The following is an 18,084-nucleotide window of genomic DNA, read 5'->3' as shown; positions in this document are numbered from 1 at the left end:
ATTTTCCTCACATTTTTTTTAAGAAGTTCACTCTTGTTATTTTTTATACACAACAGGTACTTGTTTTCCTAGAAAAGTGTGTATAAACCAAATTTATTCATATGAAAAGACATAAATTCATCAAGAGGAAATAAAAAAGTCTTCTTATCAGCTACGGATTGCTTCAAATTTATGATTACAAGAGGTAAAGAGCTGTAATCCAGGCTCCTTTAAAAAGGTGAAACTGTAGGTTACTTGAGTACATATTTGTAGAAGACCAGCCCTGGCATTTGCACTTGTCTGTTTTGCTCATTGAATCATAGAATCATGTTCCAGTTCTGCTTACAGAAATCAGTATGGTTTTTGGTGGTGGTGGTGGTTTTTTTGTTGTTCTTGTTTTTGCATAATTTCAACAGTTATATATTAAAAAATACGGGTTTTCTACTGATATGGTAAGATTCTGACGTATCAGTTATGTTTGATTTACAAGATAATACTGTAGTTCAAGTAATAAATACTATGGCACAGCATTTAAATAATGATTTATCTGATCATCTTGATATGTTGCAAAGTGACTTTTTTTTAACATTTTTGCTTTGCATCCAGTGAGTGAGGTTTTTAAGTTGCACCAGAAACTACTAAAAATACTCAATTAATCTGTGGCCTGTTGTAAGGCACGTGGTGCCTTTTGCATATGTGAGGGTTGATTTCTTCTCAAGATCTGCGCTGTTTTTTGTTTTGTTGGCTGCCACCTGTCTAAAGCAATCAGACAGTTCTCTCTTTCTCTTCCTCTGTACAAAGGGAAAATCCCATCTTCCCATGGATGGTGGAAGGTAACAGGATAATCAGTTCAGCAGTGATCCTCTGATGTCATTGTGGGAGCCCTGTAAAAGCGGATTATCTGTGACCCAGATAAAATAATTAGAAATTACTCGGACACTTACAAATAACGGATCTACTAATCTCATTTCCAAAGTTAAAAAAGGTCTGTCTCTCAACATAACACTACCAGATGTTTCAGTTAAACAGCTTCCTTTGCAGAGACTAATCTGAACCCTAATTTTAAAGGATTACCTTTGATTGTTTTTTATTTCAAACTCTAAACAGTTAGTGTTTTCATTTTTCCATATGTTCAAACAAACCATATGAAATTATATACGTTTTCTTTATTTTTCCACTACAGTCCATCAAGTAGAATTTTCTGTGATTTTAAGTCAGTATAGCAGGCACACCGTTTTCTTTAAAATTACTCAGTAAGTAACTTGTTTTTCTGGGGCAAAACTATGTAATGGATGGACTTCTATAAATTTAATAGCTACCACATGTTCTTTATGCAAGGGAGCATATGTATTATCATAACCTAAGTGGACAGTGACTTTATTAATTTAATTAATGCTGCCGGGGTTTCCTGTTAATTGATGGTTTGAATGGTGCACTGTGATATACCAGTATCCTGGAGCCTCAGTGCTGTGTGGATGTGGTAGAGAAATTTCCCTCCGTTTGCCTTGAGGAGAATGGAAAGGAAAATAGTTTAACAGCTGGTGTTCAACAGTCTGTCTGCTGTACAATATGATGCCTATCCACATAAATTTGTCTCTTTAGAAGCATGTTTAAGTGTTGATATTTGTTATGTACTATCTTGTATTGTTGCTGCAGTGTTTCTCCTTTTTACCTTCAAGTAGCAAATGCATTTCAGTGGTATTTTTGTTGTCTGGCTGAACAGATATATCTCAACATGAACATCCTAAACTTACTAACCTGTGACAATTCAATGTCTTCTTACTGTGACTGATAAAGTGAGAATGTGTTGAGGAGCATTGTTCATTTTGATCAGGGTTTCAGTTATTTTCTAAAGAAAATAAAACAACTTTCATTTTGAGGAAATGAGAAAAGTGGAAGTCGTACAAATAAATTTTTTGATGTTTTTATCCCAAAGGAATATTTTCAAGCACTTAATTCCTTTAGAAGTATCATTTCATGTAATAACATAATGCAAAATGAAACACAAACAATAAAAATACAGAAGAAATATAATTCCGTAGAATATCAGCGTCAGACAAAATTTTACCAGAGATGAAACACAAAATAATGCAAGTGAATTTATTCTATGAACAAAATCAAAAGGCTGTTAATTTTTTTTAACATATTTTACAGTATTGATCCGTTACTGCTTAATATATTGCAAGTGTGAGTGCTGTAGTCATGCTAAAATGCTTTTTTTCTTGAGAAATAAGTATCTTATTGCTAAAAATATTTGTAATCATATCTTTAATCAGATAATCTATTAAATACTGTTTTGATTAGTGAAATAATAAGGGCTCCTCCTCCCCCCGCCCCAAAGGATGGCAAAAATGTAATCAAAGAACTATTAATCCTCGTAATTAAGTTTAGCGCAGAAGAAATTGGGGTTTAAAGGGGAAATCAGTATGCCTAGGCAAGAACATACTTTACCTGGTTATAATAAACTGTGAAATACAAATTGTAGAGGAAGAACAGAATGTATGTAAAGTATAAACCCAATTAATAATTTGAAATCAGAGATGCAATGGAAAAATAAGTTCATGTGAACCTGTCACGTCAGCCTGTATCTACTCCATTCTTCTTATCCATTCTCCTTTTCCTGTCTCCACCTTTAATCTGCTGATACATAAATCTCCTATTAGAAGACTACATGAAGTCCAATAAATTAATTGGTCAGGAATTAATTGGTCTTGGTCTTTGAATGAGATTTTGTTAACTGTTTAAATTGAATCTCTAACTTATTTTTCTCAAACAGAGAAGGAATTAGTTTAATTTTTAAAGAAATATATCCTGCCAGTCTTACAAGTCCACGTACTTTCCATCAAAATAAAACTTTAATTTCTTTTAAAAAGCTCTCTCACGAGCTATTTAAAATATCAGAATAAATTCAAGTGTAAAACATCCATAGTGACAGAAGATCTCATCTCTTTTAATTCACGACATGTTTTTAGATAAACTGAGAATACTTTTATTGAGAACCATTATTTACTTTAGTTTTAACAAATGCATTACGTTGAAAATTGAGTCAAAGATATTTTATATTTTGCAAGGAAGAAAGAAAAATACCATACCAGTAATACCTTCTTCACTGCCCAGGGAAGAAGTCTTGATAGAACACAGTAATTTTTCTAAATAATAAGAGAATTACCTTGGAACAGCTGAAAATAGTTATTTAACTATAATAACAGTGTATGCCAGCTCTCAGGGCCAAGTACATGGTTGTCAAATTCAGACATGAGACAATTAAAATTACTTCTGTGTGAGGACAGCCAGTTGCTAGCCTTGCAAAGCCTTTCTTTCCTTAATATATATATATATATATATATATATTTTTTTTTATTGGTATGTATCAAGAAATATAATAGGCATGTTTTGTCATGTGGTTTGTGGTCAAGCAGGCATCTGCACCTAACACCCCATGGATTGGAAATAGACTGAGGAAATCTGTACCATCTTCTTTGCAGTTGCACTCCTAATTTGTCATGTTGTCTTTCACTGAATCATTTAGTAATAACTGACAAAAGCATAAGAAGTCTTATAAACACAATGCATCAGAGACTAGAAGTGTGTGGGAATATTCCTTACATATATAACATAGCTTCTTTTTTTTTTTCATTTAAGGATTTTAAAAAATAGAAGCTAGAAGTCAACCGCTAATTTTCAAACTGAACCAAACTGATACTGATAAAACTATTCCTATTTTCTTATGTAAGAATTCAAGATTAAGAAAACAATGCTAAAAGGTAGCCATATGTAAAATCAAAATGTAATTAATGCCAACGTGGGAAATTTATGAAATGCTCAGTTTCCTTTTTGTGAGACGCTCAGTGTTTGGTATCCCTCAAGTGCTCGTCTGCCATTTCCATACAAACAAGAAAAGATAGGTAGAAGGAATGAAAAGTTGATGGATTATTCGGAGTGGTACTTTCATGAGAATGCAGTGGTTGCAAGTCCAGGAAGACTTGCCAAGTTTTGTTTGTTTTTCCTCTTCCCATGTTATCATCCTTCCAAGCTGATTTTTGTGTTCTAAATCTTTGAAAATAATCAGTTAAGAAAGTGGGACTTACTGCTTGCCTTCTTCTAATATGAGCATTAAATAAAGCAGTATCAATTGCACATCACTTTAAGCAAGTACAGAAGTAAGATTGAACCAGAGGTTGTGGCTACATGATTTGGAGTTAGTTCTGTGAGTTATGAATTACTGCGTCTCTTTGGAAAACATGAACCACTTAGAGGAAAACATTTCTTCCACGTGCTTGCTCCATCATAAATTAGTTCATGATGAATCTCATTCCATAGCACAATTTGTTAAACAGTGCATGGGATCTTTCTTGAAACCTCCTTTTTGAGGCAGTTGGTTATACTTACTGAAAATGCAGATGTGGAAGATTTCTTTCTCTTTTTGTAGGTAGCACAGGTGCATTCATTTGCAAATTAGTCTTAAGTCTACAGAATTCGCTCAGTACTCCTATCATTCCTAACAGTATTAGCTGTTGCAGTAGCTTACTTAGAGCAGGCAAGCTGCTCAACTTGTAGTAAGTCCTTAACGCAAAAAAAACAACACAGAAACAACCCAGAAACAAAAAAACACAATATAAAACCAGCCAAACACGTTACATCTCCTCAGCAGCATCTGAGCACTTTTCCCTTTGTCTCTTTTTAAAGTTATACACGGTTAACGATTTCTGTGTTTACTTCCTCGAATTTCTTTTGCCTTTCTCACTAAGTTATGATTTTTTTTCTCTCCTTTAAGACACTTATGGTGGGTGTGTATCTCTGAATAGCCAGGTGTTCCCAATCGCTTTGGGGTCCAGATGACCCACTGTGTAAAACTGATCATTTCCTCATTAGTCAATTTTGACTTACAGTAAATTCAGTATTTTTCTTGAAGACAGAGGTTACTAGGGCTAAGTAGGTATAACAAGGTTGTTCATACCAAGTGATGTTAAACTTCTGTATGAGTACCAACTCCCTAAAGCATTTAAACATCAGCATTGGCTATGAGTCTGGGAGAAAAAAAAAATCCAACAAACCCAAAAAATTCTTAGAAGTGTTCTATTAATAGTAATCCGAGCTGATAGTATATGCAGACAGACAAAGCCTCTTAGGCTGAATGCAGTAATGCCGATGTTGTAATAAAGCCTTTGTATGCATTAAATGCATAAGTAGGTAAGTGAGGTGATATTCTTGTTGAAAGCCATTCATGAGATACATTAATGAACAGGACACGTTCAGAAGAACAGTGGTTATTCTGGTCCTCCTGGTCCTCCTTCTATTTTCTGAAAGAAGAATATATCTCCCTTTCCTTCCTCTTCCATCTGCAAGGGGGCTGCTGAGTTTCCTGGGGTGCTGTGAAGTTTCACTTTCATGTGAAAAGGTAAATTGTTTCACTGTCAAATTAAAATACATTTCAAATGAGTCCAGCTGTTTGGCAGTGGTGTTGGGAGAGGGAAGCAGGGGGGGAATTCGGGTAAGCTAGTCTCCAGCAGTTGTTAAGTAGCTAAACTTCAAAGAGAGATGTTTCCTCCCGTTCCCTCAAGCACTAGCTCACAGCTTTTAAAATGTGTCTATAAAGATTTTGTTTTTTAATATAAATTCTGAAAAGGTATCCCAGAAAGAAAAGATGGGCTGCTTAGTCCAATTCTTTCACCGTAAAGCAAAAGGATGATAAAGTGGATTCTAGAACTTTAATGCGAGAAGAACGAAAGAAAAGAGTATTTTCTTTGACTTCCTATCCAAATGAAATACTTAGTATGTTTGAAAGATTTGGAAGTTTGACAACCTTTTCTTGTGGACGCTTTCGGCAGGTCCTATTGTGGTGCTTTTTGCACTTGGCAGAGGTTTGTTTTTTTGACACAAGCACACACTGAGGAGCATCCTTCAGGTCTCAGTGCCATGACAGCTAAATAGAAATACAACTTCCCCCTTCTCCATCTCCTAACAGGGAATTGCTCTAAAAATCTCTCAAATATAATATTTTAGGTAGCAGTACACACACATTAATGAACAGACCATGTAGAGAAAGAGCAAAAAGCTGTGCTTTATGTATTAGTTTGTTACCGAGTATCTGCACCCAAAGCTATTTTAAGATTCCTTCTGTGTAATGGTAATGTAAATCCTTGATAGCTGGAAATCAGTTGTAGTCTAGACTAGCATAGCACTGTTCTAAAACATGTTACCAGTCACTGCTTTCAAATATACCAGTAGTATTTTGTACCATCAGATAGACAACTTGCGGTGATGAGAAGATAATTCCCAGTGATATTTTTGCAGTTATGGAAGGGGCATGTCATGAAACCACTGTTATAACCTCATTGATATATCATGGAAGTAATATCTGGGCTTATTTGTTCAGCTGTGTGTGATGTTCATTGGTCAGACAAGAACTAGACAAAAAGCTAGGCCAAGGAAACAGCATATTCTTTGGCTGTGCAGCCCAATCCTGTGGTAATGGGGAAAATGGCTAACGTCTTCTAATGCTTTCTTGCTGCTGCCTGTGGAAGGTGAGGGGAGGGAAGGCAGGCTGATATGCCAGGCAGGCCCATAAGGTTTATTTATAGGAGTTGGAACAGAAAGCATTATTTACAGTCTGCTGTCTCCAGTCGGGTCCTCTCTCACTCTTGAGCCGTTGTTCAAATCCACCTAATGATGGGTCCAGAATGGATTTATATAATCTGCTGTGGGTACGCCTTTTCTACAGGAACAGGGAGGAATATTTTCTTCCTGGTGGGCTGGAGTAAGAATGGGCAACTTCTCTCCTTTGCAGTAGTGAATCTAGAGTTCAGCAGGAAGGCCACAGGGCAGAATTTAAATTTGTGCAATTTTGCAGTCAGTAAAGGGATCCTCTTCCAAGACTAGTCGTGGTCAGGAAGAAGATTTAGAAGATGAAAGTTTGACAAGGGGAATTGAGGACACCTACGCTCAGTGAAGGAGGGATGCAAATTCCTTTGTTACATCCCAGTTTACTTTTACCAGTGCCCTTCAAATGTTTGTGAAAGAGGGTAGCAGAATCCCAGCAGTGCCTGTACTGAATGGAGTGCACGGATGGCAAGAACAGCCAAGGAGCACAGTTCTATTGCTAGGTAGTGTTTCCAGATGACTTAACAAAGTCACAGCCTAATTAAGCCACATCCTTTGCATCTCTGGATGTCTGGTATAATAAAGACAAGCTCTCAGTTTCATTCAGATGCTGGTATAATCTGACAGGTGCATTATGTACATGCCTAAAGAATGAAGAGTGAAGGGAAATATCAAGCTGCCATGAAAAGAAGATGGAACCATAAAAAATATTTGAATTATTGTATTTTGGATCTGATTAATGATTTTCAGATATTATGAGCTGTGGCAGTGCTTTGAAACACTAATTCTGCTGGAGTTGAAGTGATAGTTTCCTACAAAGCATGCTTTTCATTAAATACGTAGTGTGGAAGTGAGAAAAGCACTATTGTTTGTAGTTCTAGAAGTTCTATTTGGAGATGATTCAAGCTTAAATTGATCTATTGCTTACAAAACCTAGTGACTTATTAAGTTAATTATGTTCAGGAAAGCATGATTTTGTTTACTCTTAGCAGAAGGGGCATCTTCATTCTGGATATTGTTTATTTTTTTGCTGAGTTTTAAAACAATAATATTTACTTTTAACACATATCTCTAGAAATGGCTAGTATATTCTTACCATAATGTTTGCATTATGATACACGTTAAGATCAGCATTGCAACATTTCTTACTAGTTCCTGCTTTTCAAAGTACTGCTTCTGTTAATGGTTCCATTTTATGAAGGTATAAATGTATTTAGTTCCTGTGGTTATCTCAGTGGACTACTCCAAGTCTAGAATGAGTGCTTATGAAAAGTATGGCAAGAGTTTACTTTGTACGCAGTACTTCTAATTGTCTTGTGAATTAATTGTAATATCTGAATTGAACTTCAATAACGCTGTAGTTTTTGTTAGTATTCTGTGATGTGTGCTATGACGGGAAAACTACACAATATGATGGTACATCGTGTTCATCATGTTTGTAAAAATCACTTAACAAACTGAATAAATTTGTGCATATAATCTCACAGCTGTTTACAACTAGTATGGAATATGAGTAATATGTGGCCTACTAGACCAAAGCCAAAGCATCAAGTGCTTAGAATTGTTCCCTGCTTTATTTATTTCCTTTCACAATGGCATGTTAATGTATAGGAATATAAAGAAATAGTTTTTCAGTCTGTTTTCTTTTCTTCAACAGGACACAACAAGCATAGAGAAAATGTCAAACTGCTGTGAAGATATGTAAGTGCTGTGAACTTTCTGCATGTACTTGCTGAACGAGTAGCTGCTTGTTTAATTGTGTGAGACAGGCAAGGAACTGAAGGCACTGTTTAAATTATTTTGTATGTTACTGTACCCAACAATTCCTATCTCAGTAGCTCTAACAATATGTAATGTAATAATCGGTTTTATACAAAGCAGACACACATTATTCTTTCTCCTTCCTTACAAATAGATGAATGAAATTGTATTTTCATAGAAAAATACAGATGAAAAAACACTTGCTACTATGTTCTTGACATACATTTCATTGACTCTGAGGTTCTTCTCTGCTTCAAAAGTTACCTTTATCTGATTGATGACATAGATAATTTCTGTTTTCTGAAGCTGAGTTGCAGCTGCAGGCAACAGTGAAAGAAGTCCAGTAGCGGATCCCTAGCCAACGTGTATTGTTTTAACTGACTGAAGTGCACCTTGGGAGTGCTGTCTTTCACTAATAATGCTATCTTCTGTAGATCAAGGCCCCGAAAGCCATGGCAGCAGACCTTCTCAGAAGTTTTTGGCACTCGCTGGAAGATCCTGTGGTTTATTCCTTTCAGACAGAGGCAACCACTGCGAGCTCCCTACCACTTTGCCAATCACGTCTAAAGAGATGGATGGTGGGCACAGATGGGTCCTCCATGCTGGAAATGCGTTGCAGGTTTTATGATAATAGGACTATGACAGTCGTCAAGTCAATTAAAAACTACCCACCAATTGTAGACATCACAGTGTGTCCCAAGCTTTATTTTAATAGTGGTCTTGATTCTGTTTAGAAATTAATACATTTTCTATGTTTACATTTAGGTATATTCACTTCCAAATCAGCTTTCCAACAGGATTTCATCTATCTTTGAAGTTAATAGTAAAAACAAATGACTGGAATGCAGTCTTACACTATTTGTTTGATAGTAATGATTCTTTTCTCTTTTTTTTCCTCTGGTAGGAAACACTGAAGTTTACATTGATTGTTAGCTTTCCCACTAAGTGTCTTATTTTTTTTTACTGTTTCTATCTGTAGGTCTTCTAGATAATATGAGGTCTTTGTTTCTGCTGCTTGTGTTTAAAATTCTCCAATACTGCCATTTATTTGTGACGCATGATTTTGACCATGCAGCACTGCACTATAAAAGGCAGCATTTAAAACAAGCAGACGTTTTCCTAAACTTTTCTTGGAGAGGTTATTATAAATACACGTATATGTTTATATAGAGAGATCTTACATTTTACAGTCATCCTTCTGAACAGATATAGTCTCAGTGGAAAATATTTATGTATTTATGAAAAGTCACGGGGTAAGACATGCAGATGCAAAGCATGTTGTCCCTAATACTCCAAGGATTTCTTTGCAATAATTCAACAACAACAACAAAAAAGTATGGTACGTATACAAGGATGATTACTTTCTAAAATTGCATATTTAATTTGTCAGCGTAATGTACCATAAGAAATAGACTATTGTCGTTAGAGTAATAAACATTTCACACGTTCTCTTCCTTAGTCACAGATAGCTGGAATTGATTTAGGTGTTTGTAGATGGGAAGTATTTGTGAAAATATGTAAAAATATTTATATAGAGATACAGATATTTGCTAGTAAGAGGAATAGGGCACTGTACTGATGTACAATAGCTTGTTTGGGGCCCTTTATTTATGGAAGTTATTAACCAAAGAAAGCATCATTTACATTGTGGTGAAGTGACAATGATTCCCAGAACTGGCTTGACTCTTCTGTATCTGGAAAAAAATATGTAATTTATGATAGCCTTGTATATCTGTACAAATGCTAGAAAGAAGTACTGGTGATTCTTGAAAGTGTGAATTTTCATGGGAGATTCACAGCTGCAATGCCTATACCGTTTGTTGTCTAGTCTAACAGGACCAGGATCCACCTTAAATGACAGCCAAGTGACAGGGTAATTTTTAAAGGCACAGACTCAGAGTATGCACCAGGTAGTCTGAATTTGCAGAGAATCACAGTTAATTTGCAAACAGTTCATTGAAAGCGAAGGGCTAAATTTGTCATGAATGCTATTCACAATTAACTTTTAGATCTTCTCCTTAAAATCTTAATACAGTCACTGCTTATGGTGGATGTTCCTTTACTGAATTAACCATTTTGATTACTGAAATTGCAAAAAGAATCATCTTAAAATAACATGAATTTTAACTTCTTAGTTTTTCTGACTAACTTAATTTTTTCTGAACTTCTAACATTTGAACTGACTTTACTTCCCTTCTCTCTTTAAAAATAAATACAGTACTTTCTTCTTTTAAATGTTGAGCCTAATATTCAACTGTTCTTTGTTGCTGCATTTATAGATGTAACTTCGGAATTTAAGATAGTAATTGGCAGCAGTACATAAAGGTGAGCTTGAGGAGAGTGGATGAGAAGGCCAAACTAGCACTTGAAATTAAAAAGAATATGTGTATTTATTATTATAAAGTAATGCCTGTATTCACTTTTCTTTGGAAGTACTTCAATTACTATAGTCTCTGTGAAGCACTTAGGGGAATACTAGCAGTCAGTTTTGGTATACGTGCCAATATTTAGATGAGAAAAACTCTTTTGGTTTTTAAAAGTTTTTCACGCTGATCAGTTTTCATAGCAGGTCATTACACTTTGATGCTTGTTAAGAGAGAGGATCAACAATATAATTATTCTTGATACATTTGTGATGGGGGCATGTATTTTATTCCTTCTGTTCCCTGATATCACTCTCTTGGTTAACTGTACATAGAGAACCAATTCTATAAATACTGAATCCCCTCAGCTCTGGGAACCTCAGTTAATTTTTTTTTACATGATATATACAATGAAGTAATGAGACCACTGAATGTTACCTGTCCTGTAGGGATAAATGTTCAACTCTTTTCCTGTATTTTTAAAAAAGAGGAGATATGAAACAGAAAAATCTGTCCTGATAAGGCAGAGATTGGGGATAAACATGCTCTGAGTGGCTAACAGGGCATGCATATAGACATCCTTGCACTTTTTCTCATGGTTTACAGTTAATGCTGATGAATTTTTAGGCTTGAGACATTAGCACGTGTTTGGTCTCTGAGGCTGAGTAGTGTTTTCAGACTGTAGTCTGCCTAGCTAACGTTCAAGTGTGATGTAGAGCCTTTCCTCTCTTATTCTCGAAGTGCCCTCTTTTGGCCATATTAAGCAACGACGGTTGACTCTTGGCCTGAAGCAAGGATGGTGCGCAGCTGTCATTCTTCATTACTGCACAGTGGTTATCTGGAGCAACAATTGCATGATTTGGGTGTGTGTCTGTGCTTGTGGAGAGATGAACATCGCAAGACAAGACTGCGTCTTAAAAAGACACTGTCTTGGGCCCGCATCAAATGTTGTATAGCATGTGGAACTTTTACAGAAAATTTTCAGAATCAGGTGACTTTTCTTTCAAACAATAAATAATAAATTAAAAAATGCATTCTAAAGTGCTTAATCGAATTATTCTACTTGGATTTGATCTACAGTGAGTGAGTGTGAAGGGAAACTTCATAAAACGGTGGAAGTGAAGATGGGGCCAAATGTTTTGGTTTTTCAGCTTACTGAGTTGAGTGAAGCTGAAAAGAGCAAGTATTTGCAGTTTAAGTACCCAGGCCATCATTATGCAAGTCTTCTAATGTTCATTTTACAGTCGTCTAGTTTTATTCAATAAATTATACTTTTTCGAAACAATTAAAACGTTTTATTCTACCAGGCCACTCTGCACCAATGTAAGGAATGTAGGGACACAGACAAGGTATCAGTAGTACTGTGAAAGAGAATCTTTTTCATCTTTGCATTCAGATGAAATAAATGATAATAAGATGGGTTTTTGGTAACCTGAAATTGTAATTAGCCTGGAACACCTTTTTATAGCACATTATATACTGTATTTTGCTATCCTTCCTACCAGAAGGACATAACTTGTAGCAGACTGCCGCTGTCTCTTGTATATGAAGTTGCTGACATTTGGATGTATTGTTTAACTTTGTCATCTCTAATCTTTGTCTTCACTGTGGACTTAATTTTGCTGCTGCTAAAAATAAGAAGGTGATGTAGCCTTACTGGAACAACATTATCACAAAGACAAAGCTTAGTACTGTTGACTGACTCTTCTCAATTTCCCAACTGGACATATCATTACATTCCTTAAAAGTGTTTTGTTTGCTACAGTCCTGATTTTTTTGGACAAAAGAATGTTGCTTAATCTACAGATATTCCAATCAGCAATACTTAATATTACCTCTAGCAGTAGTACCAGAATAGAAACTAAATGTACTTCCATGGTATCTGCCTTTGAAGACTAAGTTTCGTAAAACAGTGTGATTATTCATTAGTACCACCTTGTACTTCTCATTCAATATTAGTTCTACAGTTTTGATATGTATGCAGGAATAATAAATGGATTTTTTTTAGCACAGTGTGTAAGAAATACATTTTCAGTCATAATCCTGCAACTGGTTGAGGGTTAACTGTCAGAATACAAAGGTGCTACTCCATTTTTTGCATTTCAGAAACTATGAGATTTTCTCCAGCCATGAAATCTTGAATCTCTTGTTGAAGTCCAGAGACAAAGATTTGAACCCAATGAACGTATCTGACTGAACGTGGTACTTGTCCAGCAATGCTAATATGTAGAAAGAATGTTATAAAGGTCTGTACGTGTATCACAAGCCCAGCATATAAACTTCTCAGGTCTTGTTCCTCTTTGGTCAGATCATTCTCCTCAGAGAACGCTTTGTTTTTTCCTTGGCACACGTTTTCAAGTTTTCAAGGTTAGGCTACAGCTTAGTATGCTGCAACTGCCAGAGGCGGAGGCTCATCTTGCCACAATTTGAGATGATCCATCAATGTTGCTCAGAGTTTGTGGTATGCTAGCTAGTGTGAAGTCGTGAAGAACCTTCTCAACATTAGGTCTCATATCTCTAGCAGCTTAATTTTTACTTTGTCTTAAGCATGAGACTTGCTTTAGTTTGGGTAAGTTAGTTTCCTGTTGAAAACGGTCCTAGCTTAGACCTAACAGCACTGAATTGTTATGTTTGAAAAACAGAAAGTTAAATTTAAAAATAACCTCAATGCGTGGCTTACAGGTTGAAGTTGCAGGTAGTTTTTCCAATAAAATCATGATTATAATGATTTCTCATTTTGTTTGAACCTTTTAGAAGCATTTGCTTGATGTAGGGAGAAATTATCCCTGGGAGAGATTCTCCATATATTCGAAACCAGACTTTTTTAGGCTGACTGTTGTCTCATTTACCCAGTCAAAATCACTTCCATTGTAGTGAATTCGGTACTATGTGAAAGCTTCTACTTTGAATGACTTCTGTACATTCATCTGCCCTCATTTTCAGCTTTGATATCTTTTTTCATAGCTTCCTTCTATAGCTTCCAGCACATACCAGCATAGACTAGGCCACATTCATACTGATCAGAATAGATGCTCTGGTAGAGTAACTTGGGCAGGTATGGAATTATAAGGTGACACATTCCTACTTGGTATGCTGTTTATATCATAAAATAAATACCATTGTTACTACTACACAGTATCATGTACAGGCATGTCATTTTTCTACTAACTTTTACATTTGTGATTTTTAAGGTTAATAGCGTTAGTAGTTAAGACTGCATAAAATATACTGAGAGTTGCCTCCTGCATTACTAAAGATAAAAGTAACTAATTCTTGTACACTAATGAATCTATATCTAAATTAGTAAAAATATCAGGACTTCAAAGTGGGTTGAGTCATAGAGGTGCTGCTTGAGTTTTCTTTTGGAAAGAATCAGCACTTACAGTGTTCACTCAAGGTCGTGCTCCTGAATACTTCCAAATGTTCTTCAAAAGATTTTTATGCTACTTTCTTAGGGGTAGGTTATTTGACCATCAAGATTCATTCATGAACTTGCATCTGTGAGCTGTGTTCAGCCTTGGACTTCCATCTTGCTGAAACTGCTCAATGGCATTTGATGTCCACTTTTCCCAGCTGTAGTGGAATACGATTAAAGTCAGCTGTTGCAACAAGGGTCACATAAGAATTGCCTGTGTAACTGTAAGAATAACTCCAGTTCACACTGAAATACATGTAATAATACAACATATTTGAGGTAGAATATACTGAAATTGTAATATAATTGTAATTTCTGTGTGTATGGGTGAATAGGTATTTCTGTGCACATTCTAAAGACTGAGGTACTGAAGGTCACAGTATAATTTATAGATTGAAAATTATCGCTGTCTGCTTAACAGCTTTGACCCGGGTGCCAGATAGCAAAATCATACTGATTTCTACAAATTCTTACCCTGAGTCTTGTAACTCACATATGGTTGCATGACTGACTAATTTGCTTTTGTTTAATCTTGAATGTTTTCAAACAATTCTGAATAATGTTTACACTAAACTTGTTGAAATTATGAGATCCAATACAAGTTGAGAAAGTGTGATGTATGAGGGGAAAGGCTGAATAATATCAAAACAGAGAAACATTCTCTGGCATTATATAATCAAATCTGGCATTATCAAATCAAATCTGAAAGTCAAAGAGTATGTCCAGCTGAGAAAGAACGCACTGTCCTATTTCACTTTCTTTATTCATGTAATGTTTCCGGTTTTGTTTTTTTATTAAACTTTGGATTACTTTTTCATTCCTACTGAGAATTTCTTATCGACTGTATTTTTTAGAAGTCTTTGTTTTGCATTAAAAAAAATCTAAGTTTCTTTTTCTCCTCTGAGTTTCTTTAACATTGATGTAGTTGTTCAGCTACTTTGCTTCTATTTTCTGAATCTGTTTTTAGATTTTCCCAATTCTTTTCAAATAGCTGTCACTACTCAATACTTTTTGTTTTACAAGATTAATCTACAATCTGCATTGATGGCTTTGGGAAACTGTAGTCTGATAAAGAGTAAAGTTCTTATTATCTCTGTTGTTTCTTCTCAAGTGAACAACTGGGTGTTGGCAGAAACATTGAAGTCCTGGTCTGGTTTTCAATAGAAGTGTCTATGATGGCATTAGTTACAGCACTGGTTAAATTTCTTACTTCAGTAATTAAATTATGTCAATGCATTTATACTGATGCATTAAACCTCCCTCACTTTTTGTCTTCTGACTTCTTGTATGTAATGTAAAAACAAACAATTCTGTGAGCAGTGGTAGTGGCAAGTGCAAGCACACAACATCAAGGCGTTTTCTGGAATGTTTGTGTGAACCCTACTTGGATGGAAACTTATGTTGTAGGTATTTCCTAAAAGTTTATAAATTACCACTTATCAAATTGCAAAAATAGAGATTTTTTTTTAAAAAGAACCTTTGGCTTGTATATTTTTTGTTCAGTGTATTAAACCTTTCATAATCTTTCCTGGAATCCTTTTCCTATCTGAGCTAGTTAAAGGGATCTGAATTGCCAGCATTCCTGTTTCATATAAATACAAACTGGTGCCAGAGATGTCAATGCAGAGATAGCTCATACATTTTGGTTTCATTCATACGAGTTATTAGGTTTAGATGTACAAAATAAAATATTAGTGACCACAGAAAAAATGCATCAGAAAGTAATAAAATAGGAGCTGCTGATTTTGGTGTGAGCAGTAGTCTCAGACATAGCAGAAATTATTTAGAGACCTGGGAAGATCCACTGCAAGAAAAGTGAGCAGAAGCAAAAAGCCAGTGGTTATGCCTGCAAGGAAATGATTAAAATAGCTGAATTGTAACACTTCATGAATAAGGGAGTCCAAACTACGTGATGATGGTTTGTGGCACAGGACTTGCATCTTCTATTTCAACACATGAACTGGATTCTGGTAATAACAGTAATAAAAATCACTTTCATACTGGGCCTTCCACAGCAGCATAAAACCAACCTGTAAAATTCTGTGTTCTGTGTGTATTCCAGAAAAGGCCGTTCTTGCCTACTGCCAACAAGTTCAGTTGCTTGTCTACAATTTTATTGGGCCTTTTTTCCCCACATAATGATTTCCAATCCAGTTGATCTCTACTATGAAATTTATTTATTTTAGTATTTGCAAATTAGGTACAACTGAATTTTGTGTCTGTATGCCTACTTCTTGGTGTGTGGAAACAGAGATCTATTCCCACTTGCCCATAAAAATTATTGTAATGTGTACACTACAATATTTTTAATGCCTAAAGCTCCTGGAAGTATTTCTTGATGTGTTGTGTCCTTTTATAAACTGAATGAAATGAAGTATTCAATAGTATTTTCAGTCTATAAATTCATTTAAAGAGGCTGCCAGGTAGTGCAGATGAACAAATGCATGGAAACGCTGCTGTAGGCTGACCAATTAACCATATGAGCTGCAATTATATTAGTGTGCAAGGGCAATTGGAGGGAAAATTGGACCCTGTGGACATCCAGCTGAGTAAACAGGCTTGAGGAAGGATGGAGGATGTGTTAGTCTGAATAAAATACAGCTAAGCTAATTTGAAAAAAACCAGACCAGAATTTGTATCAGTCACAGCACATTCTTTATATGTCCTCCAGTTTCACAATATTTTTCTCATTAGACTTTCCCTCTCAAAAACATTCCCTTCGCTGAAGGATTAGTTTAAGATCAGACACATGCAGCAATAGACTTTGTATTCAGAAAGCCAAAAAGCTGTATTTCAGTCACACGGAGCTGAACATAAAATGAACTGGACAGGTGCTCCTGAGGCATAATGACTCTTTCAATTCCAAGTAATAATTTATCTCCAAATGGAACATGATCTTGCTGTTTAAGATTTGATTCACAACCTCACAATTTTTTATTTCATAAAACAAGGATCTTTTTTCATAACTGTGGCAAGGTCCCCAGTTCTATGGTGTGTTGGTTTCCATTTGGATGGTGGGCTCCTCTTTTTTTCCCAAGTGGTATAAAGGCAGACAGTGCAATGATTTGACCCTACAAATGTGAAATTTAATCATTGTTTTGATAGCTGATGGAAGCTAACGCACCGAGTTAGACCACAGTTCTATAACTCAGAAGATCCGTCCTCAGTTCTCCGCGTGACCTCTGATTTTCTTGGCCAAGATACCTGGGTGCCAGCAGTAAGAATTGGGTGTTGTTGCAGTGACAAGATAGAAGACTGCAATTCCCTGCTCGCACTCTGTCCTGGGTGCTGCATTCTTTGACACAAGCCAGGGCTGTGGTCATGCACTGAATTCTCAGAGCTCCACGCTGCCCCAAGCTGCTCCCCAGCTGCATGCTTACTTCCCACCAACAAGGACATCGGGTATCCTCCCAAAAGCTATTGATGCAGCCCAGAGCTGAGGTGCATGGACACTGTTCACCAACTGCTGCAGCAACCACTACTAAGTTATGGCTACAGTAAGTGATTCTACCTATTCTTGAACAGAGAATTACAGCTAGTGAAATTCTCCAAAATTCTTCTGGCAGCTCTGAGTAGTTCCAGTCCATCTTGGGAGCTTGCAAAAAAGTTCACAAAGTGCTGACTCTCATGATGTCTTTACTGGAAGTCTGAAGTCCAGGTTTCTGTACTTGAGGAGAGCTTTTGTAGAGGAGGGGTACCAACTTTTTACATAGTCTGGTGGTGATAGGTCAAAAGGGCAATGGCTTTAAACTAACATAGGGGAGATTCAGATTAGATGTTAAGAGAAAATCCTTTACTCAGAGGGTGGTGAGGCCCTGGCACAGGCTGCCCAGAGAAGATTTGGAAGTCCCATTCCTGTAGGCGTTGAAGGTCAGGATGGATGGGGCCCTTAGCAGCCTGAGCTGGTGGGGACAGCTCTGGTCTTTAAGGTGCCTTCCAAACCAAGCCATTCTATCATTCTATGAT

General features: G+C 36.2%; 1 protein-coding gene across 7 annotated transcripts in view; it reads left to right on the top strand.

The window, feature by feature from the left end:
- The window catches only part of ZDHHC21 (zinc finger DHHC-type containing 21), a 44,062-nt gene extending 28,468 nt beyond the window's left edge, over positions 1-15,594 (top strand). For 6 of the 7 annotated variants that reach the window (XM_015280106.4, NM_001031438.2, XM_040655583.2 and 3 more), the window contains 2 exons: positions 8,237-8,280; positions 8,775-15,594. In XM_015280106.4, coding sequence (XP_015135592.1) covers positions 8,237-8,280; positions 8,775-8,907 — 177 coding nt within the window. In that variant the 3' untranslated portion in view covers positions 8,908-15,594. Of the gene's footprint in view, positions 1-56; positions 102-8,236; positions 8,281-8,774 lie in introns of those variants that run through there. The other variant, XM_040655584.2, reaches the window with a different exon arrangement.
- The last annotated feature ends 2,490 nt before the right edge of the window (positions 15,595-18,084 follow it).

The sequence above is a fragment of the Gallus gallus genome, chromosome Z (genome assembly GCF_016699485.2).
Source record: "Gallus gallus isolate bGalGal1 chromosome Z, bGalGal1.mat.broiler.GRCg7b, whole genome shotgun sequence".
Lineage (NCBI taxonomy): Eukaryota > Metazoa > Chordata > Aves > Galliformes > Phasianidae > Gallus > Gallus gallus.
The sequence above is the reverse complement of the archived record's forward strand: the minus strand, read 5'-3'. Positions and strand labels throughout refer to the sequence as shown.